The 25,300-nt window shown below is 41.7% G+C and overlaps 1 protein-coding gene across 1 annotated transcript in view; it reads left to right on the top strand.

Annotated features, from left to right (window-relative positions):
* LOC115045997 (poly(rC)-binding protein 4-like) overlaps positions 1-25,300 on the top strand; it is a 32,294-nt gene that overhangs the window by 3,235 nt on the left and 3,759 nt on the right. Inside the window, exons 3-13 of the mRNA XM_029506039.1 lie at positions 9,011-9,200; positions 9,374-9,397; positions 10,701-10,733; positions 12,084-12,200; positions 16,264-16,395; positions 18,114-18,242; positions 19,475-19,549; positions 20,577-20,648; positions 22,210-22,251; positions 22,341-22,416; positions 22,826-22,875. Of these exons, the coding sequence (XP_029361899.1) occupies positions 9,093-9,200; positions 9,374-9,397; positions 10,701-10,733; positions 12,084-12,200; positions 16,264-16,395; positions 18,114-18,242; positions 19,475-19,549; positions 20,577-20,648; positions 22,210-22,251; positions 22,341-22,416; positions 22,826-22,875 (858 nt within the window). The 5' untranslated portion in view covers positions 9,011-9,092. The remainder of the gene's footprint in view (positions 1-9,010; positions 9,201-9,373; positions 9,398-10,700; positions 10,734-12,083; positions 12,201-16,263; positions 16,396-18,113; positions 18,243-19,474; positions 19,550-20,576; positions 20,649-22,209; positions 22,252-22,340; positions 22,417-22,825; positions 22,876-25,300) is intronic.

Here is a 25,300-nt window from a genome sequence, read left to right as displayed (position 1 = left end):
TGTGCTCTGAGAGTCAGAGATCTAATAAGAAGTGGAAGAGCATCTTCAATAATGAAACCTCACCTGCATCTGCAGAGTGAGGGCTGGGGCCGAGAGGCTCCATAAATAACAGAAGCCAGACCTGACACGTGCTGCTCCAATGTCTGGAACTGCCAATAATCCCCCTCATCTACTAAAATGCTGTTCTTGCAGACTCTGTGTGTGTGTGTGTGTGTGTGTGTGTGTGTGTGTGTGTGTGTATGTTTTTTTTTGTTCGGGGGAGGTTAGTTTGCAGTCATCAAGTGAATGCAGCCTAGTGCAACAGCTATACTCTCCGCGGTAACTCTGAAGGGGCGCACATGTTTCAGAGGGAGAGACAGCACCAATGCAAATGCAAAAAAAGTGTACGTTTCTTTGTCTTGGACTTTCTTGCTCCATTATGAAAAGCGCCTTTCTTATGACACAGAATGTGACCCTCCCTGCTGCTCTCAAGACTGACCCAGTGGTTGACAGAGCCGCTGGCTGTCCCTGCTATGAAAAGATCGCACTGTGCTAAGCTTCAAAGATCAACCCAGAAGGCCTCGTGACTATTCTGTTGTGTCTCGCAAAGGGTCTCATGAGCATGATTTATTTAGAAGTTACCCTGAAAGAGCGGCTTTCATGCTTTCAGCACTGCACACAGAGTGATTCAAGAAATGAGGATAGGTGTACATGTTAAGCACACCGCTCCAGTAAGTAAGTGGTACAAATCAAACAAATGATCTCTGACACTTCCTTCTCAACATTGCTATACTTCCATCTGCATTGCTATATAGTACGCTAAATGGAGGTTTTTCTTTCAATTGGACATCTGCATCACTCTGTGTGTGTGTGTGTGTGTGTGTGTGTTTGTGCTGCAACCAAGGAGAGAAGCTTTTATCCCCCCCCACTCCCCTATTCAGCTGCCGAGTGCCTGAAATATTTAACAGGGACTGCACTATTTTTGGGTTTGTGCTCGGTTTGTTGTGGAGCTTATGTAATATGTAGTTTCAGCTCAACATGGCTTGTACTGATATATACCAAATAAGACACCATCGACTCGGCAAACTCGAGTATAGTGATGCTTCAAACAGTCTAATTTCGAAGCCATACTGTAGGGCACGATAAAGGATACTGTACAATAAATCAGAGCCAGGACTGTTGAATTTTTTTGCCACTTTTAACGCAGTGTCCAAGTCAAGGAAGCAGAGCAAGGCCATATCTTCTCAGCTTACTTGTTTCTCCGGGATATTGATCAACTCGTCTCTCTTCCCTCCAACTGCCCCCATCTGTCCCTCATTCCCTCTCAATTTGTCTTCCATCTCCCTTTACCCTTCTCCTCCCTCTCCTCTCCTCTGAAGGTGTCAGATTCTCTGACTCATGCCCTGGTGTGGTGGATGGGAGGAGAGCAGGGATGAAAAAGAAGAAAGGAAAGTCATTTTGCAGATAGAGGGCGTGACCTTCATCTAGTAAGAGGGATGGGATAAAAGCTCGAGTTAATACCCTGCCAAAGTGTATTCTCCACCATGCCAAAAAAAAAAAAAAGAAAAAAAAAATACATAATGAAATATGGCCTCTAATAGAAGCTCTCTAATAATAAGGAGCAAGCCACTGTAAGTCAAAGCAACATGGATGACCACAAAAATCCACTGTTGATTCCAGAGGGATAAACACGCCGAAGAAGTCCAACTGCATATTAAAATGAAATCAGCACTGCAGCATGTGCCATTCAAAGCAAGTTAGAAATTCTTCAGGGGATGTATAAAATAAAATAAAAAAAGATCAGTTGATAACTGAGATCATCGATTGATCGCTTAGTCAGTCTGCAGAAAATGAATAGCAACTTTTTTGGAAAATCAATGAATCACTTCAGTGACTCTTCAAGCAAAACAACAGCAGATATCTCGTTGGTTTTATGACTCGCTTTTGTGCATTATGTAAGAATGATCTGTGGTTTTTAGCCTGATTAGACTTATATGAAGAGGCTGGCAAATTAGACATTTTCTGGCATTTTCCTACAAAAACTAGTCCATTTTTAACGAAGAATATAATCAGCAGATTCATTGATGGGAATTATCATCAGTTGCAGCCCTTGACTGAGATAAAAGAAAGTGAAATGTCAAGTGTCTAGTGTATAGGCTTGGGTCGCACTCGGAACGCAAACCAAAGTCAGCGTAAGTAGAGCCGCAGACAGTGTCACCCTGTGTCTGGAACCAGCAGCCACTTGGGGGATAATAACAGACAGCACAGAAACACAGTCCTGTAAGGCTCATTATCTGCATGTTTGCGTTGTTTCGTCCCTGCAGGCGCTAATAGGGAGGATGAGGAGGACAGAATGAAGGTTTACTGACAACAAGTTCATCACAAACTTGAATCAATGTTTTGCTGGCACAGGGTGGCCATGTTCCTTTAAAACGTGTGAGCCGTCAAGCCGGAGCTAGCTTCGCTCTACTCCATTTTGACAGTGACAGAAACCGATAGCTTAAGAAGAACTGTCTAAACAGAGTTTCGCTTATATTGCTGTTCATTAGCTGTTGGATTCACTTGTAATTATGCAGTTTCTGCCACAGAAGGTGATCTTTGTCTAAGCCGCACAGACACGTTGGCATGATTTTAAGTTGCCCTGACAAGCCGCAGCCACCAAAGTAAAGATTGCTGCCACTTTGAGATATGAAATAATTTGCAAAGGCTCCTGTTTCTGATGTCAGTAATTTGTCTGTGTTGTCCTGAGCTGTCATCGCATTCATAAAAGTGGAATGGCAGTTGATGTTACGTGATCTGCTTTTTTGTGTGGATGGGAGACTTTTAATTGTTATTTCAACAAAATATGTTTTGGGAATGACGGGAGGGATTGGTGGAAGTTCTCCATGTCAGCCAGAACGCCAAAACGTTACTTCGTTTTTGGGAATGCCTCGAAATTATTATTTAAATAAATTTGGCTCAGCCCTTTGAAACCTTTTTGCTTTGACACCTGTCAGCTGAGTTGTGCATTTTGCAAGGAAATCTTGGGCTTTTATATGCTCTTTCAAATGGATAATAGATTAAGAACATACCACCTGACAGTAATCTTATCAGAGCACATTTAGGTGCGGTGCCTCTGCAGGGAGGTCGAGCTGGCTCACGGAGCGGCGAGCAGCCCGGTGGTCTGATAACCTTCTCTGGGGCCTTGTGGTTGACAGGCGGCACGCACCACAGGCTGACACAGTTATGCTTTAACACCAGACGAAGTGCAGGGCTGATAGGAGAGGACAGTCCCCTCTGTTCAGAGGACTGACCCCTCCCATTATATGTGACATAGCTGAGACAGACATGCTGAGAGATGAAACACTGCTCTTTAATTTCAGACCTCTCCTGTTTCACAGCTGAAATTCTCTCTCTTTCTCTCTCTCTCTCTCATCTCAGCGGAGGGATTATGGAAGTGCAATCATGGCGAAGAGACGTATTCAGGATTTTTCATCATGAAATCAAATGCTTTTAAATCGAACAGGCGTGATGTTTTGTTCATAGCAAGCTGCAAGATATTAGGATAGTGTCGTCACTCACATACATTTTTCATCGAGCCAGATTGGCTTTAATGAATTTCCCAAGAGACATTTCAGCATTTTTTTTTTTTTGTTTGTTTGTTTGTTTGCTTTGTTTTTTCTGCTCTTTTGTGGGGATCAGAGTTGATGGGATTCACTGATGTACCTACTACCAAAAAAATCTTGGGAGTAAATGAATGAAAAAAATCTGATGACAGTTCTTTGCTATAGTGGACTGTCCCACACATTGCCGTTTAGTCCTGGCCATGTAGTGTCTGATTGAAAAATGTAAGATCTTAAACCAAACTTTCAGGGGCTTTCAAACAACCAGTTTCACTGCAGTTACAGCTGATAGACTGAAGATAGAATTTCTGAGAGGAGGTTGAAAGTTCACTCCATACATGCTTGTCCTGGATGAGGGAATGAATAACCCACTCTATTCAGTCAGCCGAATCTCTTTCTGACTTTCTGTCAAGAGTGCTCACCTAAAATTCCTTTTCTGTTGCAGTCTCTTTTTCACTTGCACAGTGTTACTTCATGCACCTGCAGGCCTTATGGCACTTGTGGCAGGTGGGCTGTGGAACTGTACAATACAGAAGCCCTCTTTTTCTTTGTGCTCTCTTTGTGCTTTGTGCATCTGCCAAATGAATGATTGTATTCTAAATGTAAATGTTTTCTGCTGCACATTCATTGTTGCATATTCTCTCAGCTCTGCTGATATAACTGCGGTATGGCTCATAAAGCAATACCACTGATTAATCCCAGCACCACTAATGGATATGATTTGGTCAAAGATAATCCAAACACATCTCCACCCTTCTAATCTTTCATGAATCTGGAACTGACTTCATTTAATCAAGAGGCCTTTTTAAAGTCTGCTAAAATGTGTGCTATATTTTTTATTAAGCATATTGTGTTAGTTCATCAAGTTCAGCTATTTAGATCTTTTGCACATTGTCTTGCTGTAAATTTTTTCTGTGCTACTGCGTACCCTTGTGTGTCCTTGAGAAGACGTGTGGACAAATTGATTCCCAAAGGTACTCATTTAAGCAAAGAGGAGATTGACCACTACTAAAGAGGAGCCTAAGGAACTCTATTTCATTAACCCCTCATACTTGAAGTCATTTTTCTTTCTCACCTCAGCCATTGACGCTCTCATTGTGTCATCCATGTCCTTCACCACGTTTGAGTTTGTGACAGATAGCTGCGGAGTCCTCCCGTGGCACTTCTTTGCAGATCAAAGCTGTGCACTCTTGTGTTTCCACAGGACACTTTTCTCTGTGTGTGAAATGCTGCTTCCTTTCATCCCAGCAGCTGCATGTGGGTCTCTGTGTGCACTTTGTTGTGGCGCACACAGACCTGGGAACGTGTTCGCCTGTATGTGCGAGTGAAGGGTTGTCCGCGCATGTGTGTGAATGGTCCCCTGCCTCTTACCCCCGCTGTGCACGTGTACACACCTTGACACCCTCTCACTTATTCTCTATACGTGCCCAACCGGGGAACACCCTTTCCTGTCTGCCACGCTGTGTTCGTCAAACAGACACATAACACCCCTGACCCCCTGTATGTGCTGTATGTGCTGTATGAGGGACCCTGTTTCCCTCTTTCACCATGGCGACCAGGCATGTCCTCATTCATTCTTCATTTCCTGTAAGCAGGTTCAGAGCCATCTGTTTACCAGCTCTTTGAGGGACATGGTTGTCTCAGAACAGGTGTCCAGTCCTCTACATGAGTGGGTTGTACAAAATCCTTTTCATCTTGAAAGTCTCACTGGAGTGGATGCTCCTGGAAACAGGACAAGCAAAAAATGTTGCCGGTGGCTGTTGAAGGATGTATGCTGGTTGCTTTTATCTGTGACATCTTTGATGTGTGCTTGGTGGAAGTTAGTGAGAAATACACCTCTGGATTCTTATTATATATTAAAAGATACGTCTGATTTATTTTATCTTGTTTTTTTTTTTTTTTACACCATTTCAAATAACATTATTTTCACAAGCGACAGTCAAGCAGATATTTTCACTCGTTAAAGTGTTTATGGTGTCACACGTTTTTAATTTAAAACTGTGTTGATCATCTTTAAATTTGTCCATGGCCAGGCCCCACCTTACATTACAGATCTTGTCCACCTGGGCTCAATCACTCAGATCTAAAAGCTAATTCTTCCTTCCTTCAAGCCCCCAATCCCTTTAAAAACTAAAAAGTCATAAAGCTTTTGCAATTGCTGCTCCAAAACCATGGCACCAGATACCATTTGGAGATTATAATATTAGTGAGTGTATTAGAGGTCACATTACATATTTTAAAATAGAAGCACAGAAGGCAAGAAATCATTTGACAGATAATTGGAGCTCCACAACATGTAATATTAATAACAGCAACAACAACAACTACAATAATAATAATAATAATAATAATAGTAGTTGTAGGTAGTTGTACTTTGCAGAGAGGTCTGGAAACTTATGATGTGAACAGAACATCAAGTCTGTAATGAACTGGTCTGTAGGTCTGTTTCTTTGTTCTACTCACTTGCCACTAAGGACTTAGTACTAAGTTAATGGCTGAGATTTGGTAACAAATTGAAGCTAAACATATTCAGAAAACCTAACTAAGATTCCTAACCTTGAGGCTGCCTCGAGGTTCAGTGTTGCTTTGAGGTACCGGCTGACAGGCTCGTAATTCCTAATGCATCTTGATCTCTGGTGTTGTTCACGATTTTGTTTAGCGTAGCATGTTTGCATTAGCATCCCCTCAGTCAGCATTTTAGATAGTTTTAGATGGAGTTTTTTTCTTACTTATTTTATAGCTGAAGAACAGACTGAAGAAAGACGCGGCTTTGCGGCCGATTGTTTCTGTGTCATTTGGTCTCACAAAGTCATGCTTAATCTAGTGTATATAAAGATGAGTGCAAGCAATGGCTCACAACAGGAGCTCCTGCATACTGGACTCCCTGTTCTGAGTTACCAGGTCTAATTTAGAACAGAGCGGCTCTGTTCATCCTGGAACGCTGCTGCTTGGGATTCTGGAAATGAGGAGTTCAGAGCCTCACCACCCTCACACAAACACAGAGCACATGCCTTGTTATCAACCCACAGAGCAGAAGATAATGATCCCTCCAACCATTAACTCCTAATGCAATAAAGTGCTAACATTTTAGCCATGCCCTTCAGTGACTTAACATAATGAAGTTAGCCCACGGGTTGCACAAATGTGCTCTGTGATAACTTGTGCACAGGATGCATCGATCAAGCTCAAAGTTATGATTACATGGCCTCATATCTATAGCTGACAGCCAGTGAAATATTCCAGTTTTTGTTTATCTCCAGTCAACCCTCTGGTCTTTGTTTGATATTTATGGAAATGGTAAGAAAATGAGCTTCTAACTCATAGTCGTGCAAATCAATCCAATGAGGATCCCTTTCAAAGTTTGATTTGATGCAATGTAATCCAGCAAAATGGCACTTTGCTCCACTTACTCCCACATTTTGACAGGCGGGCATGTCAGACTGTGCCACAGTTATGGAGGGAATACAAAACACGTACAGGCAGTCAGGCTCTGTGACATCTTAAAGAAGTATGTGTGTGAGTTTTTGAACGTGACTTTGAAAGCATCCAGCGCATGAATAAATCAGCCAAGCAAACGCAATAAACCAGCCCTCAACAAGTCTCCCTGGAAACAGATCCCATCTAAAATAACACCAATTTATCGGACATGATCTCCTTCCGTTGCTCACCAAATCTTCACACAGTGTGCAGATTCATAAAGAAAACACACACGCATAGGGCAGGGTTGCAGCAGAGGGCTTGTATACAGTGGCAATGCAGCCTGGGTGGAATGCACTTGGCAGACAAACAAGTGGCCTTGATGAGTCAAAGAGAAAGAGAGTCATTTATGACTGCGTTGGTACTGAATATGAGTGGACAACAGCATTCCTTTTGTTTTTAATGTGGCTCTCCCACAAATATCTGATTAGCGTTTCTATATTTTACTAAAGCACTGATACAATAAAGTCATCGTTAGTTTAGTTAATTATCAGCAGGCAAATAAGCAGTGCGTAAGAATACTTTAATCCCAGGAAAACTGCATCTTTCAAAATCTTCCAAACGATCTTATTCAATCAGAATTATTGAGCTTTAAGAATGTGCATTGCAGCCTGTCAAACTGTGTTATTCTTTCACCTTAATTAATTTTACATAGTACTGGCTGGCTTACTCCACAACGATGCATCAGACTTCATTTGTTGTATTTAATGATTATATTATAGTACATTATAGGGATGCCTTCGGAGAAATGTAGGTAAATATTTCTGTCTAAGTGCAGTGCATAAAACCAGCATGAATTTGAAATATCTTTGAACACCACTTGTGTAAATGTGCTTGATTACCTTCAGCCACTGTGAATTTCACTGCACCTGGCTCGGTTCATCTGTCACGTGATGATCTATCCACATCTCCCGCTCCTTACGACGACGTAAGTGTAATGAAATATAAATCATGAGGAAACATGAATAATTCTGTGAGCTAATTGTGCGCATCATGCTTAGACTGCGAACAGCCAGGTGATGCACACATTAATCATCATAGCGCGTGCCACATAAACGGCACGTTCATAGCTGCTGCCACATCGTTATTCTGGGATCATCACAGATGATTCTCATTTGCTGTATATGTATAACTTCTGCTCTGTCTTCCCAGAACAGCATTTTTATTTTTTTTTTCCCCTCCAGATCACTATGATGGAGCAGATTAAACCAAGGTCCCCAGAGAAACTCCAAACATTTAAAACTTTATGAAAGCTGCTTCAAATTGTATTTGATTAAGTTTGTGTGGATCTTTGTGTCACGCTCGTCTGCGAGGAAATTTCCTTTTTTTCTTTGTCAGTCCAATTTCAAAACTCCTTCAGTTCACTGTGAGAGAAATCCCCGTCGGTCAGTGAAGACACGGATAGCATGTGAGACATCAATAACCACCCACGGTCTTTTAGGACCCCGAACTCACAACGCTGCTGACACTGCTGGTGTTTATGGTCAATATCCTGCACACACAACGGTCTTCATTATGACTTTGTTCTGAATTACTGTCAATAGCACATTGACTCACACCGCTGAGGCAGTTCCTCAGAGAGATACCATTCGAAGGTATGAATTTGTCTGGGTTTTGATTTGTCATCTGCTCATTTGGTTGTCTTCGCTATCTGGGAATTATCATTCCGTCAACGGTAAAAGTGAGATACAGTGTGAGCATGCAAGTGGAACCAAAACACAGCCGTTAGTTTTATAGGCGGCACAAAATGTTTTAATGAATTAATGTTTCTTTGGCAGCGTGTGTGTGTGTGCGTGTGTGTCCATGATGACAGTATGTTGCTACTGCCGACAATGGTTGTATGTGTCTATAGCTTGATATGTACTTTTCTTTGGTAGAATAGGAGTTTTATATGTATATTCAGCCGAACCATGAACATCTCTACATCATTTCTTTCCTTCGCTCTCTTTTAGAGCTGCACTGAAGGAACTCGGAGAGCCAGAGAACGAGCGCTGGCCTTCCTCAGACTGTGCGATCAGCGAATGAGCCCCGTTCATGCGTCTCCCTGCATGCCACTCCCACAACACCATGAACTGTGAGCAGGACTTCGGAGACGGGGGCTTGGGAGTGACCCTCACACTACGACTGCTCATGCACGGAAAGGTACACATTGTTTATGGATAAACGCGCCCAGCGCTCTGAGCTGAGTTTCTCCTGTTTTTTTTTGGTTTTTTTTTTTTGCTGCTTTACAAGTTGCATACGTGATTCATAAGAGATGAATAATGAAAGGTTTCTGTTTCAATGCATATAAACGCTTTTATCTCGTCATGTTTTAGGAGGTCGGCAGCATTATTGGAAAGGTGAGATGTCTGTTTTTTATTTTTCATTACTATTCATGAAATACTTTACACTTTATAATGAAGAGATTGATGTTTTGATGTACTAAAATTATATCTGACCTGAAGTTAATAAAAAAAAAAAAAAAAATTCCCGTTGTGTTAATCCAGATATTTAATTAGTGCCTTTTATGTGAATATATAATTAGCCATTGTCTCATCATTTTTCTCTCTGTCTTGATTCTGTTTTGAAAGCACCTTGGAAGAGAAAGATTATAACAAACAATTGCTTTTCTGACTACCCTCATCCTCTGTGTAATTGCCTTAAAAAAAAAAACAAACCCTTAAGATTGTGCCACCACCCCCACTCAGCACCCATAATGCAACACACTATTCCATCAAACAAAAACATTAGTGTATTGGCTGCAAGCCTCTTGTTGAAACTGAGCTCCAAAGACATATTACTCTTGGCCCCTTGTGGGCATTTTTTGGTGTCTGTTAGGAAGGGCCTGACTGCACTCTGTTGCTCCAGCAGCTCCCGCTATCACCCCCCTGTAACACAACACCAACACAAGCCATCAATACAAGGAGGAACAGGGGTAAAAAATAAATGAGGGCAAAAAGTAAAGAGTTTTGAAGTACACAATGGATTCTGCAATGTGTTGCAAAAATGAAAACATTTAAGAGGAAATCGAGACTCGGAAGAGAGGGTGAGAAAAAAGAGGGATGGGTTTTGTTCATCCTGAGGTGCTCGACACAGGGGTGCACTTAATCACAATCAAGTGCTTGTGCTAATAACTTGCGGCACCAACCTCAAAGCCCTCTTCCTATTTCAAACCTCACATCTCTCTCCCCTCAATAGATGGCAGACATTAGAGTTCTTCCACAAATGATTCGTTTTCCTAGAATATGAAATAAATAGTGTGTTTGATGCTCTTGTAAGATGTTATCATGAGTGGATGCGTACAGGTGAGGGAGAGGTGTCACAGTTTGAATGGACTTTAGCCAAAAGAAAATTTGAAGCAATCAAAAAACCAGCAGAGGATGTACTGCAATCTGACACAAGCCCGACAAAATGTTCCTGTCCCCAGCAAGAGGTCTTCACACACACTGAATGTACAGCTATTACTGCAGGTGTGCTTCCTCCTCACAGACTAGGATGTATTTGATATCTTTTTGAGACAGAGGCACAAAGGACACCACCATGTTGCGTTGCAGAGAGCTGAGATGTGACGAATGTTAAAAAGACAGGTTGCACTTAGAGCACATTTTTATACCGAGCATATTTTATTTTGATTTAAGTAATATGTAATCTGTTCTTTTCCAGAAAGGAGAGACGGTGAAACGAATACGAGAAGAGGTATATGTTGTTTCTTTCTGTTGAGAAAGTCGTTCTATTTAATGTTGGGAATGTGAGTGACTACCTGTGTGCGTGTGTCCGCATGTTGTACGCTGCTCGTAAGACCACTTGATTCCCTTATTTCATTTATTTTTTCCTTTTTTCCCCCACCCATTTTCTTTTTTGCTTGTGACAGGTCAAGCAGATTTACCCTAACAGAAAATATAATGCGATCTCAGAAGGCCTCTCTAAAACTGGTCAGGCTTTCTGCCAGATGTGTGTACTAATAATACAGCTTGGGGAGTATACTAATAATAAAGCCTTCTTTGGAGCCGTGAGTCTGAAAAGAATACAAAATTGCTTTTTGGGCAGTAACCGCACCTTTTCAGTTTAAATACTCTCTATCAGTGTCAGCTATCTCTTTCTTTTTCCATTAAAACAATTTTCTTTTACTCTGTCTGCTACCCTATCCCCTCTTTATAAATCTCATGGGTGCCAAACTAATGCCGCTTGGTTAACTATTTGTATTAAAAAGTAATTATCTTGACGCTGTGGCGGCACATTTGATTCTTTCACTGGGCTGCAAAGGTTTTATGTTGCACTTTATGAGGCAGAAAAATAAACAGGGGACTAGTGAGGTCATGAGACAATGCAACTCAGTAGAGCTGCTGGATAAACCACTCACTCACCGTACTCATCCAGCCATTCACCCAGTCAGCCAGCCACTTTTGGCTTTGTAACATCCCAACTGTATGAGCCTCATTCTGTCAGTCGGTCCCCGGGGCTTACAGCTACAGTGGGAGCATGACTCACTGGAATGATTGGAGAAAATGGCCCCAAGGTCAAAGTGTTGTCCTGTGTCAGCTCATGTGACTTTAACTTGGAGAAACAGAAGGACACAAACTAGAAGGTGAAGAGGGCAGGGGTTTTATTGCCCATGGGCAATGTGGTATTGTGTTTGTGTGTGTGTGTGTGTGTGTAGCTGCTGTGTGTCTCTGGAAGCAAAACCTGTAGAAGAACAACAGAGTAGTTTGACATTTTGGGAAATTTGCTTTCTTTACATATCTATGACAGTAAACTGGATTGTATAATTTAGCATAAAGACTGAAAAAAGGAAACAACAAGCCAGTTTCAGTCAAAAGGTCAAGAGAAGAAAGGTCAAGAAATAGTCCAGCTCTAACCACCCTGGGGCGCAACTCATTATCTTTAGTGCTGCGTTCGCGTCACATGAAAACCAGAGCTTTGGAGCCACTGGTAAGTGTTCAGTGGAAAAGGGTTGATTAGGACATAATCTCAGCTAGAAAGCAAAAAAAAAAAATTATTTCCCAAAAAGTTGAGCAGTGATTGAAACAATGACCTCTGTCCCCACAGAGCAGTGCTCGAGTCAACATCTCAGAGGGATCCTGCCCAGAGAGGATCATCACCATCACCGGCTCCACAGACAGCGTCTTCAAAGCTTTTACCATGATCACATACAAACTGGAGGAGGTAGCCGCCACTCGAAAGCATGCCATCACACACAAATGCAAACCTGCTCGTGTTGTCAGCTCCGGTTTGGAAGCGATCGTAAACAGTTTTGTCTGACAGACTTTCTTAGAGGACATAACAAGACACAATAAGCATTTGTGGAAAGCTTTTGGAAGCAAGATTCTTGGGGTTTGGTAAGGATGAGCGACACTATTTCACCACATTGTAATAAAGAAATGCTTTCCCGAGCTTCATTGTAACACCACCCCTAATGTGCTCTTATGACTATCGATTATCCTCTAAAGTGAAGTAAGCACTTGACATGCTTTCAGACAAGATTGCTTTCCAGATCAAAATTTGGGATAAGTGGATGTAGCTTCTGTTGCGCAACCCCACTGGATATTAGAAAATGAATGGTGTAGATGGTGATGTGTGTTGTGCAGTATGCCGGGCCATTTCACAAAGCTGGTTCATGTTCAGGCCACACGGTAAAAATGCAAATGACTCTGATCTCTAACGACAAGGATTTGTGTATCCTTTCACACTCTTCTATTCAAGTTCTACATTGCTATTAATCCCCGCGGTGACTGTCCAGCGACGCGCTAATTAATATGTTGGAACATGGGCCGTCCTCACTCTGATTTAACATCACAGCAGACGCTGGCAACAAAGCGGGTTCTCCGTGCTCAGGTGGAGAGCCTTCAGTAAACACACATGCTGGCTGAGAGCACACTGCAGTATTAATTAAAGAGCTTCCAGACTCTTTCTTTTTCACCCCCTGCAACTCATGGGTTTCCATGGCAAGATGTTGGCTGACCCACTGTGCGCTGCTTTCGCCATGCTTGAATTATTGTATGTTGATGCATTTCATTAAAAACATGTGGGAATAATCAGCTTCATTCAGCCACTTTATATGTTCCTGTCTCAGTAGTTTACGATTACACAGTGACACACGCTCGCTCCCGTTTGGCAGCTGATCACTTTGGTCTGTTTTCTGGATGAAGCTGTCCCCAGCTGCTTCCAGGTTTAGGCAAACTGAGTGATCTAATAATCTAAAAACAGTTCTGATAGCACAAGGCATACACTGAAAGGATAATATATACGTTCTGTTTCCATGTGTCAAGGTGCAGCATGAATAAAAGCCTCGTGATCTCTCCACATTGGATCCTTACACCGCCAGCAACATACAATATGCTTTGGGGAATAAAGCCCAGCAACTCTTTGTGTGAGCGGCTCTTGTGTAACCTGATGTCTTTATATCTGCCAATTTGCTTGGAGAGTCTCCTTTTTGCTGGGACGGCAGGAGGAAAGTATGGGAACTTTCACACTTGTTAAGATGCGGCTCATATTTTTAGATCAAATCAAGAAATTGACACCCAGAGTCCTTTGATTGTACAGACGAGCTACGCGCTGCTGTTCTAATGAGATGAAACGTCAGAGAGCTTGATCTACCTCGCTAAATATAGACATGGAGCAGAGCGGCACAAGAGCAACATCGGCATACGCCTTTCAAATTTAAAGTTCAGTTATTGGAAACATTATGCAGTTCCCTTCGTAAATAGAATCCCTTGAGATGACATTTCCACCCTGCTCACTTCTTCAGGCAAACTGCTGATGTTATTGCAAAACGGCCGGAACAGAAATCCAGCAAAAAAAAAAACAAGCATTCTGTCACACGTTTGTTGCGTATTCAACTCTGATGGGAAGACAGACGTATGGCATAATTAAATTTCAAAGGTTTACAGAGACCTACTCGATCTCCACCCACAGCAGGGCAGGTGGATGTTTGCTACCTCCGGTGTAAAGCGCCGTCTCAACACTTCACACTCAGATCAGTAGGGTTCCTTGTCTAAATCCTTCATTCATCTAAACTTACAAATACATGTGCTATATGTAACACAGATACTCCCTCCCACTCTTTTTTGGGCTGTTATCATCTTCAGGCATTGTTAGTTACATTTGGTTTACAATAAAAGCGAAATAAGTGAGTTTTGTTTTATGTCTATAAACAGATGCATTTCACTGAGGAAGGACAGAAGCAATAATTCAGGTATCCTGACTGTTTGTGCAAAGTTAAGAAATGTGTTTTTATTAGAAAGCCCGGTCTTCAAGCTGTAAGTTAAGCCAAATAGCTGTTGTGGTTGTGTGTTGCATATTAAATGCAGTTCAATATTAGGTTGATAGTGATCTTCTCATTTAATTCTCAGCAGGAGTTAAAAAAAAAAAAATTGCAAAAATTGTAAATGTTATTGCATGAATTCATGAATTCTGGGCTAAAATTATTTCTCCAGTAAATCAAATAATTCGATCACAAAAAATTATTTTCTCGAATCGAAGCTTCGTTCAATTCATTTCACTCGCATTATACACTTGAAACCAGAAGCATTCTGGCCCACAGAGCCGACACAGGATAACGCAGCGTAATGTAAACATGTTCGTTAGGGCCCAAGGACTCGACAGTGCAAGAGCCCGATTCAGATTCGGAGGTCTGTTGGCCGAAAAGACTCAAGAACAGCTTCCTCCCTCAGGCCAACTCTGATAAAGACTTCATCTGTCATACAATGGCATCAACCCTCTGACACCAAAACATCCTCTTCTTACTGCAGACTCCATTTTAATCTGAAATGCAGTCTTTTTTTATCATTTCATGTCATCATACGCTGCCATTGTCTATATATATATATATATATATATATAGTGCTTTCTGTATTTATTGTTAATATAAAGCCTGCTGTAAATAATATATATATATATAATAATAAATAAAATTATAATAATGTAAATAATATTTAAATACACAGACAGTGTACATATACTTCATACAGTACACACATACTGTATATATCCAGTTCACATATCTACTTCACAGCTCTACCTCACTGTTTATTGCACGACTTCTGAATATGTTGTATACACGCCCACTTACCTCCACATGCTGTTGGACAGTACAGTGACCATTGAACCCCCCTTCTCTAACTGTTTTTGTATTATTCTTTCGCTTGTTGTTCAGTTGTTGTTGTTCTCATTCTGTATGTCTTCTTATATCTTAGATTCTTATATAAGAGTGGTGCAAAAACTGGGGTGATATTCCTTAAATCTGTACACGCATCTGGATAATATAGCTGATTCTGATTCTGAAAATGGCTGAATGGCGCCCCTCGCTCCAGATTGATGTTGACCGGTGATTCTCAAACTTTTTCGGTCATTCCCCACTTTGGACAAAGGGGGGGGGGGGTTTCAAACCCCACCTGCCCCCATCTCCCTGACAAAATAGTAAAGTTAATGTTACTGCTAATAAAATACAGCAAGCTTTAACTTTTCAGCGCTATCTCAAGACCTTGAAGATGAAGTTATTAAAAGAGTCCACGTGCCCCTACTGAGTCAGAGAGTTATCAGAAGACACATTGAGACAAATGTGTTCGTTGAGTTTATTTGAGAGCATCTTTAGAGGGAAATCTCAAGTTGACCAGGCAATGGGAAGGACATGTGAACAGTGTGCTCTGGCTCAGTTTCATCCAGTAGAGCTCAAAGTCTAATTATCTCATAACCAGTATTGTTGCCCCTTTGATGCAGAATTCAGACGTTCATAAAAATGATGAACATCCTTTTCAGACCCTACAGAGGACTGGAGAACATGAATTGCTGACTGGGCCTCTTGTGGACTTCTCTTGCTGCACATGGCGAAATATACAGGAGCTGAAGTTAATTATGTGCAAATGCTGTGTGTTGCCTCCACCTACCATTTCCAATATGAACCCCATGAATCTGTCTGTTTGATTCATGTTAGTTCAGTAGAAACAGAACAGATTTTTAGCCTTCGTCATTTTGGATTTTGATTTAATTGTAATAAGCAGTGGAACGTTTACTTGGCCCATCATAAGATGCCACAACAGGGCAGGTTGTGTATTTGGGTTTGTTTGAATGAAAAGGATCCCCAACTGTTCGAGTTAACACTTGCCAGACTTATCTCTCCCTTTCCACCTTGACCCCTGCTGTGTGATCTTTTCCCCTGGGACTCTCTGTTATTCATGGTTCTCAACAGATTTTTTTTTTTCTTCTTCTGCTTTTATGTATCTCCCTCCAGGACCTGACTGCGCTGGTGGCAAATGGCACCATAAGCTCCAAGCCACCAGTCACCCTGCGCCTTGTCATTCCTGCCAGCCAGTGCGGTTCCCTCATTGGAAAGGGAGGGGCCAAGATAAAGGAGATCAGAGAGGTGAGCAGCCGGAATGCATGTGCACTCCATTCTCATTTCACAGCCTGTTCAAATGCTGAAAGCAGAAAATAGAAGAAAAACATGCTCCTGCAAAGGAGGGATAAAGCTGCAGATTGAAAGAAGTGGGATTCCCAGCTTTTTCTGTTTTTTCCCTGCTGCTTTGTTACACTGACACATTTTAGGCTGGTGGGCAATTTATGATCTTATTCAGAATCACTTAACTTCTTTCCAAATTCATCGCTGTAAGGATAGAAAGGTTGTGATAAAGTGATAAAGCTCTTCACATTAATGACAATGGAGGAAGCAAATTGAATAACTAAAAAGCTACAGTTTTCCCACTTCTCTGAAATCTTAAATCCTGATCTGTAGTACTTTCTAGTCATCGCAAAAACAAATGGGACTCTCTTTTATTAGTCATTGCTTCTCTCGGCAATACTGCTGTGTTTTTTATTAGGATTTATTGTCCTTCCTTCTTACTTTTTGAGCCTCAAAATTTTGTTATTGATTTTCAATCATAATTTTCATCTGTGGTCAGCATTTCTTTAACGGATTTGACCTGACTTGGCTTATGTTAGCATCCTAATGAGGAATGACCAGTAACATGAAACAAAAATTTGGAAGCGTTGCTGCCGCAAGAGGAAATATGAAAGGATCCTGAAACTCAATAGGATTCATCCTCCGGGAACTGTGAATGTTTGTCCAAATGGAAAAAATAAAAAAACCATCAGATAGCAGCACAGCAGCGTAGTGGTTGGCACTGTTGCCAACAAGAGGAAGGTTACGGGTTTGGTTTCCTGGCCTGGGGCTTTTCTGCGTGGAATTGGTGTGTTCTCCCCGTGCCTGTGTGGGTTCAGAGGTGTGAGTGGTCCTTGGTCTCTGTCCGTGTCTGTGTGTTGGCCTTGTGATGGACTGGCGACCTGTCCAGGGTGTACCCCGCCCTCACCCAGTGTGAGCTGGGATTGGCTCCAGCGCCCCCCGTGACCCGCAAAACAGATAAGCGGTGGAAGATGAATGGATGAAAAGACAATCAGACAGAATTGTTGTAGGTACCACTTATCTGCAACTGAAATTGAATTAAGACCATCAAGGCAGGAAATCAGTGAGACAAAGCAGCCCGGATAAATCACTTAATGCACAAATATGACTCAAACATTAGGATTAAATTTATCATATCTGCTGCCAGAGATATCTGACCCTGATGCTTCAGCAACTGTGACCTGTCTTCTCGTTTTGGCCTTTGTCTTTACCAGTAATGGCTTCCAGTGGATTTTATGGATACATGGATTTTCTTGTTTCATCCATATCCAAAATAGAGCTCAGTTCCAGATTTTTTGTTTGTTCGGTCGCCACGAGACACATGCTTTCTTACTGAAGCATTTCGGGATAAGTGTATTTCGTCAATTGCCTCTTGAAGTCTGACAGTCTGGGAGGAGACATTATGTAGATTAAAATATGAGAAATCATATTCTTTGCCTACAAGCATCTTAAATCCACTCAAATTATGAGTCACCTCTTCTTTTCACTTATCTCTTAACAGGGGAGGCCTTGACATTAAAAATGTACATTACAGTTGGTTTCCTTCAGGATAGCAGGAAAAGTATTAAATCAGCTAAGCCAGCAGGGAGGCACAAAAAGGAGCTATAGCAGTATAATCACAACTTGTCTTATCTCCACAGTCAAGCTAATGCCCCCCCCAAAAAAACCCTAATCATTTGCAGAGCACCGGAGCTCAGATACAGGTGGCAGGAGATTTGCTACCCAACTCTACTGAGCGAGGGGTGACGATATCTGGGAATCAGGACTCAGTAATCCAGTGCGTCAAGCTCATCTGCACAGTCATCCTGGAGGTAGGAGGTGTACCTTTCCTGACTCCTCACACTCACACCTAGCTCACATTTCGTCAGAGTTCTGCTCCCTGGAGGAAATAATTGGTCGTGACATTTATGTTTACGATTTTTCCAGCATGCATCACTCTATTCCACTGCAGCAGATGTTTTTAGTGGGCTGCCTAACTTCTCTTTGTTATGTAATGCTACCTGTGACATTGGTCGGACATTAACTAGATTCACAGAGCATACGAAAGGCAGAGAAAATTGTGCAGTTGCCTTGGCATTTGGACCTCCTGTGCTGCAATCTGCCAAATAAGTCATCGGGTACAGTGAAAAGGTGCAGCTCTCAGGTCAGAGCCCAGTATTGTTGAAGGGGACAGTAGGGGAAAACAAACTGGCCTGCGGTAATATCTGTCCACCTTTAGACAACAGTTCTCTTGAGAAAGTCGAGGAGCAGATGAGAGAAAAACAACCCGAAGCACAGTTTCTCCCTGTGTGTTCATGGAAGTGCACAAGTCCTTTTTGTTTTAGCATTGCAGCTGGACATGACTGACTAATTGCTAGTTTGATCCAGTTTTTCAGGGCTTTCTTCAAAGGCCTGCAAGTTTCATTAAGATTCTGTACCAGCGGCTTCTTGCTTTTGGCTCAGAGATTTAAATTATGCAAAGTTATACAAGGAATTTGCTCTGACTGCTCCTGCAGAAAAGATGCTCTACACCCCCGCCCCCCCTCCAAAGAAATAATAAATAAAAAATCAAAAAATCTGTAGCACTAACACTGCAGTAACTTGATAAGATATACAATGTCATGTGTACTTTATTATCTCCTTTTTCCTATTGGTGTTACCAATAGGAAAAAGGAGAAAGAGGATATCTTAAAATATTTCTTAGTGGATGCTTGATTCATCCAGATGGCAAACCGCTGCAGAGTCTTGAGATCTGACAGAAAACAAGCTCAGCGCTACAAAGACCTCTCACTTCTCACTGCGTCAATTACGTGAATGATTAGTCCATTCAGAAGAAAACTAAGAAGGGGATTAATGGCAGTGTCATTAGCAGGTTAATTCATCATCATGAATAGTTTTTCTCTCTCAGTTTAACACTGTTCACATGTAATTAACTCAAGCATTGAGGTCAGTGTTTCATTTTTCAGAATGCAGTTGATGTGTACAGTTTATTCACGTAACCCAAGAAATCAGTTATAAAAATCTTTCCAAGCTCTAACCCTTTGTGTTGTTTTTGACTCTGCAGTCTCCTCCAAAGGGTGCAACCATCCCGTATCGACCGATTCCCTCACCAGCTGCCCTTCTAATTGCAGGAAACCAGGTAAATTGTGCGACTTGTCTATCAAAGAGTGGCAGTGTATTCCTTCAACTGTGGGGTGATAAAGGCTTTATGTGCCATTAAAAACTCCACAAGGATTGTTTGTGGATATTGGAGTTCATCTTCTAGGCAACTTGTGTCGCTGCTTAAAAATTTTGTAGCCCAAAAGTTTGACAACCACTGGATTACTCTTTTGTCCTGATGCGCTGACCTTCACAACTTAGATCAAAGTCAAAATGGTTATTTAAGAGAGTTTGGAGGAGGAGACATTACTAGTAATCAATTCTTTCATTGGAGTCCCGGTGAACTCTGGTGTTGAAACAGGTCTCATGTAAGTGCTCCTTAGTGGGGGATCGAGTGTTTTGTGCGTGCGTGCGTATGTGTCTATCAAGGTGGGGTTGAATGCTATGTGAGATGCTTCTGTTTGAGAAGGAACAGATATCCACCCTCCCATGGAGCAAGTCACAAGATTAGCAAGTGAGGCTGGAGACCTGCTGTCTCTTTCGGCTACAGCAGCACCCAGATATTCTGCATAGCTGTCAGCAGTTCAGACATTGTGCTGCCTCAGACTCTGGTCAGTTTCTGGTATAGCCTTGTGTTTTTGAAATTCCACATAATAAGCTATCAAATTAAACCCGGGGCATGGCCCCAGTCACTGGGAGATGGCTTTAATAGAGCCTGCACATTGATAAGAAGTGTTTTAATAAATTGTCGGAGGGGAGAATGAAGTGGAATGGGAAAGGGTCTGCAGATGAGTCATAGCCTATAAGCTTGTTAGGTGTATCAGAGTGTCAGAAATGCAGCTCTGTAAGTCTGTATCAGACCAAATGAAATGAGGTCAAATTAGGCTTCATTTGTAAAGCAGTTTTCACACGAAAATAAATGCAGCGCCAAATGCTTACACAGACATGAGAGCCTCCTCATTTCCAACAAAATGCAAAAACAACCGTATCCCTAATGAACATGAATATGTGTCAGCCATGATCTTCAAGTGTTTATCTTTGTCTCTTGTGCTGCTGTATCTCTCTAGGTATTTGAAGCATCAGAATTCGCACCCCACCCTCTGTACTCAGTCACCCAGGGTGGCCTGGACCTCCAACAGGTAGCTAAACAATCATTCATCTGAAGTCTGTGAATAATCTTGGTTGAACATAAAAATCTCCTGCATGTTTCTAATGAAACATGACTGTGGGGCACAGGAACGGGCTGCAGGGCTGTGGGGATTTAAGTGGTGAGTGAGAGCGGGACATGTCCAAATTTACACAGTCCCTCATCTGGCATGAGGGATTAAAAACAACAGCTGAGAATAAGCTGCAGCTATTGTTCTACCCTGTCATAAGAGCTATAACCCCTCCTGAAACATGACGCCACCACACACACCACCACCATCTCTTTTTTAGTCCTCCCTCGCTCTGCACCAGAAATATTTCAGCTTTAGGAATATTCCCCCAACGGCAGCAAATAGAAGATACTGACATAATATAAAAATATATGCAGCAGCCTCCAGCAAATCAGTCATAGGCTGAAAAAAAAAAACAGAATTGTGGTTCACGAGACGCCCATAAAAAGTTCAGAGAGCAGGATCACTGTTGCTGTAAATGACAGGGATATTATTGCTAATATATTGATGAATCGAGGGTGGAGCTCTACTGACCAGTTTATGACCATATAGGATTGTCTGGTAATAGGCAGCCAGACTGCTGGCGTCAAGCTAAGCTAAGTGCTGTCTGCTCAAACCATAACTGTAAGGGGGGGGTGGGTGGGGGGTTGCTACACAGCACACACAAACTCATACACAATCACACGCTTACGCATGGGGATGGGTCATACCATGTTCTGTATTTCAAATAAATACAGGACTTAGTTTGTGTTGCACATAGGAAAGAAAAATCCTCATGTTTTCTTTGGCCCCCTGTTACTGATGAAATACATACATAGCATTGCTTTAAAGGGCTGATCATTTCAAAATTCTTCAAATTTTATGAGGCTTGCTAACAATTTGAACTGACGACACGTTTCCATATTGTTGTAAGAAGACTGGCTATAAAACGTGGGCCAATATGATTTGCGCTTAATATTTTGTATCTGTGATTGATGCAGGGAGTAGAAAAGTGATATGTTGTTTTTCCTGCATAGGCAACAGCTCGTAAAACAGATTATGTTCAATCGTAACAGTGATAGTGAGACTTCTAACAGTTTGTGGTTATTCATGCGAAACATATAACATGCATGTGAATCTCATAAGACGGTGCTGCTGTCTCAGTTTTTACAAGAGATACTTTATGTTTGTTGTTGTCTGTTGCCCGCATCATTGTCGGCGTATTACCAGAGTGACTGCTGAATCTGTTATTTGCGTTACAAGGTAAATTCTATTGTCCTTCACTCTGCCGGGTTATGAAGGCAGAAACCTCGCAGACGGATATTTTAAATCATATATAACATATAAAGCCGTATCTATGGGATCGACTCCCAAGAGGTTCGTGTAAAATACGGTATCCCTCCTCTGTGTAAGTTCACGGCTGAGCTATAAAGATGAATCTCACTTGATCTGGAAAAACAGCCATGCATTGACAGAGAAGCACTTCCATTAAGAGCCTATAGATTTATTACCTGTGCCATGTTTTATTGCTGTAATTTACCTAATGCAGAATGCTCTCTTTTAGGCCTACACTTTGCAAAACCAATATGGCATTCCACACTCAGAGGTTTGACCATTTGTAGATATACTATCATTCAATAGAGCAGCTCATGGCTTGGTGTGCACCGCATCACGTTTTTCCTCCTTGTGTTACAGCTGGCCAAGCTACATCAGCTGTCAGTGCAGCAAGGCCTGAGTCCTATTGCCCAGCCTGCTTCGACTGTCATACCTGGTATGTAGAGAAGTATAATGGAATGTAAAGTCACTATTTGCTGATGAATGGATGTATTAAAAAAAAAAAAATGTTAAAACAAGCAGCTTGCTGAGTTTTTCCATTGCATTACTCCTCCATCTGTTACTTGCTGATGATTGTTCACCCGCTCATGGATGTGAGAAGTAACACTGGCTGTTATCTCCCAGACTTAGAGAGAAACTATTATATAAAATGATATGTTGCTCACAGAATGAGTGCCGTGTTAAACATCATTCCATTAAAATGAAAATGAACTGCTTTACCATTCCTGGGAGTGTGTATATCTCCAACGTAGAGGGCGGGTTTGTGTGGCTTCACTTACCATAGGGCATTTAAATGTCTAATATATCAATTTTATTCAGTTGTTGCTTGTATTTTCTCTCATCAGGGATGGACTCAAACTCACAGACATCTCAGGAGCTGCTTATTCCCAATGACGTAAGGAGAAGAAACTCACAACTTTAGAGTTTTTTTTTGTTTTTTTTTTCTGTATGATCTTCCTATTTTTCCATCTGATCTACGAGAAAAACAGCAACGGGAAGTTGACACCCATCACACGCGCACACAGCACTGCAGCCGGTGACTTCAGATGCAGTAGCTGCGACTGCAAAGAAGTCTGGTGTGACTTCAAAAGAGGCTGGAGACGAGTTGGCTACTGCCTAATCATCCTCATTATTCTAACCTCAGACTAACTCAAGGTTAAAGGGATTTTCAGATGATATGGATCCTTTCACATTATTGTCTGGGCAGCAGTTGCAGTGTCTTAGAGTGAGTCCCATGAGTACTCAGTAAATCCTCTCATGTTCCCTGACCTACTTAGAAGCTGTCTGCTGTCAAAACAGCCAATAAGAAAACAGACAAAGATCCTTTCCCTCTTCACATAGAATCCGCACAGGGTTTGATGAAATGTCTCCCCGATCAGAGGGTAGAAATCAGAATGCGTCAATTCCCTTCAAAATAAAGTTGGACTATATTTCCCTTCATATTACCATCCATCTATTACATTCGGCTGATTTGGGCTTCCAATGTTTGTTTTTTATTACAACAATTTCCTTCATTTTAAATATCCCAGAAAAAAAAAAAAAGAAGCCATAATTATGTAGTAAAATTAATTAAGAAGCCTTTTGTGATTTATGGCCTAATTTGCAGCGCTGATATCTAGTGCAATAACCGAAACACAATCTTTTCAAAATATTTACGTACGCAGAGGATTGAAGGATGCGGCTGGTATTTTTTTAGCTATTTTTCTTACTTTGATCAAACCCGTCGAAAAGACTGAAACTAACAATGTCTCCCAATATGTTCTTATTAGTTCTTACTGAATATGTAACTCCGTAAAATCATGTCCTAAATATATAGTCATCCGTGAAATCACCAAGAGTCATTTCCCAAAGCACTTGGGCACTGTAGTTTTTGTCAAACAGGACTTATTGTGTGTTTGTTGGGGACTATTTTCCGCAGCAGTGTGGTATACACAAGTAAACATTAATGGCAGCAGGAGGTCTGTGGGAGTGACACAATATAAACTACAGTCCCCACGTTCATGATAATAAAAGAAAGGATCATTGAGTGCAATAGTGTGGCTCATTGATGTGTTTGTAATAGTTTTGGGAAACAATGGAGGTCTGTGTCATGGAGGGATAAATTACAGTTTATCAGGGTTCAGCAACAAACACAATGCTTTTATATGATCAGTTCACTCTTTGTTTCTTTTCAGTAGATTTGATGGCAGTAAGAAAAAAGCTGAATGTTGTTACCTCTATCCTTTAAAGGGGTCACCAAACAGGACATTTAGTTTGAAATTCCACTTTAGTTCTACTTTAACATCTTCCGGCAATGGAGTGAATTTCTGAGTTTTTGTTTTACATTCAGGAGTGGAGAAAAAACACAAATTGATTATTCAAGGTGTCATTCTGCTGTATAGGATACAGCCACCACAACCCTTCAGCATTTCTGAAATGCCTGAAGTAAACCCCCACACGGCGAGCAGCACAATGCATCAGAGGAATGAGGGAGTCCAGTGCTATACGTGACAGGGACAGCTGTAAGCTCCGGCCATTGTCACACAAGAAAGGACTTATAGCCATCACTGAGCGTCCTCAGTCCTCTGTCCGCCTTCAGGCTAGCAACACTCCAACCACACAATCCAGCTTTGTGCTCACTCAGTGAACGCTGAGGGAGTCCTGTGCACAGACACACACACACACACACAGAAACATGCAGATGTACTGAGAAACTGCTTACATCCAGTCAGCAGGATGCATTGTACTTCTGCGTGAAGAAGATTCAGCCAAAAGAAAAATGGCTGCCTCACCATCCCATCCCTCTTCCTGTGTCCTTTCAAACGACTGCCTCAGCAGGAACTCAACAATATATAGGCCGCTTATGGCCGATCATTGCGCTGTGCAGTGTTTCTGTTATCTTAGTCCTGAGGAAAAATAATTGCTACTGCGAGAATCTACGTGATGTCTCCTGGGTTACTATTTTGTACTTTTAATGTCATTTTGAAATGTATTTTTTTTTTATGATTGTTGTTATTTTTTTTTTGCTGCTGAAACAGGAATGTTGTTGACTGATATCATGCTTAGCTGCTGACAGCTGGTATCTATTGACAGGTGGTGGAAAAGGCCAGAGTCCAGTGGAGATTCTTGGTCTCAGCGGGGCTGAGACATTATCTGTGATTTGAGGTCTGGAGTGGCCATTGTCTCATGAGTTGCTCTTTCGTCTGGCTGGTCCCCCCCCCCCACCCCTCACCACCTCCCAAATAAAATGCTGAGCCAATAATAGCCAAGCAGACCAACCAGGTCACTGTGTGTCAAATCAGACATTGTGGAACAGGCAGCTTACTTCTGAGGAAAGGAAT

The sequence above is a fragment of the Echeneis naucrates genome, chromosome 7 (genome assembly GCF_900963305.1).
Source record: "Echeneis naucrates chromosome 7, fEcheNa1.1, whole genome shotgun sequence".
Lineage (NCBI taxonomy): Eukaryota > Metazoa > Chordata > Actinopteri > Carangiformes > Echeneidae > Echeneis > Echeneis naucrates.
This window is presented reverse-complemented; position numbering and strand designations above follow the sequence as displayed.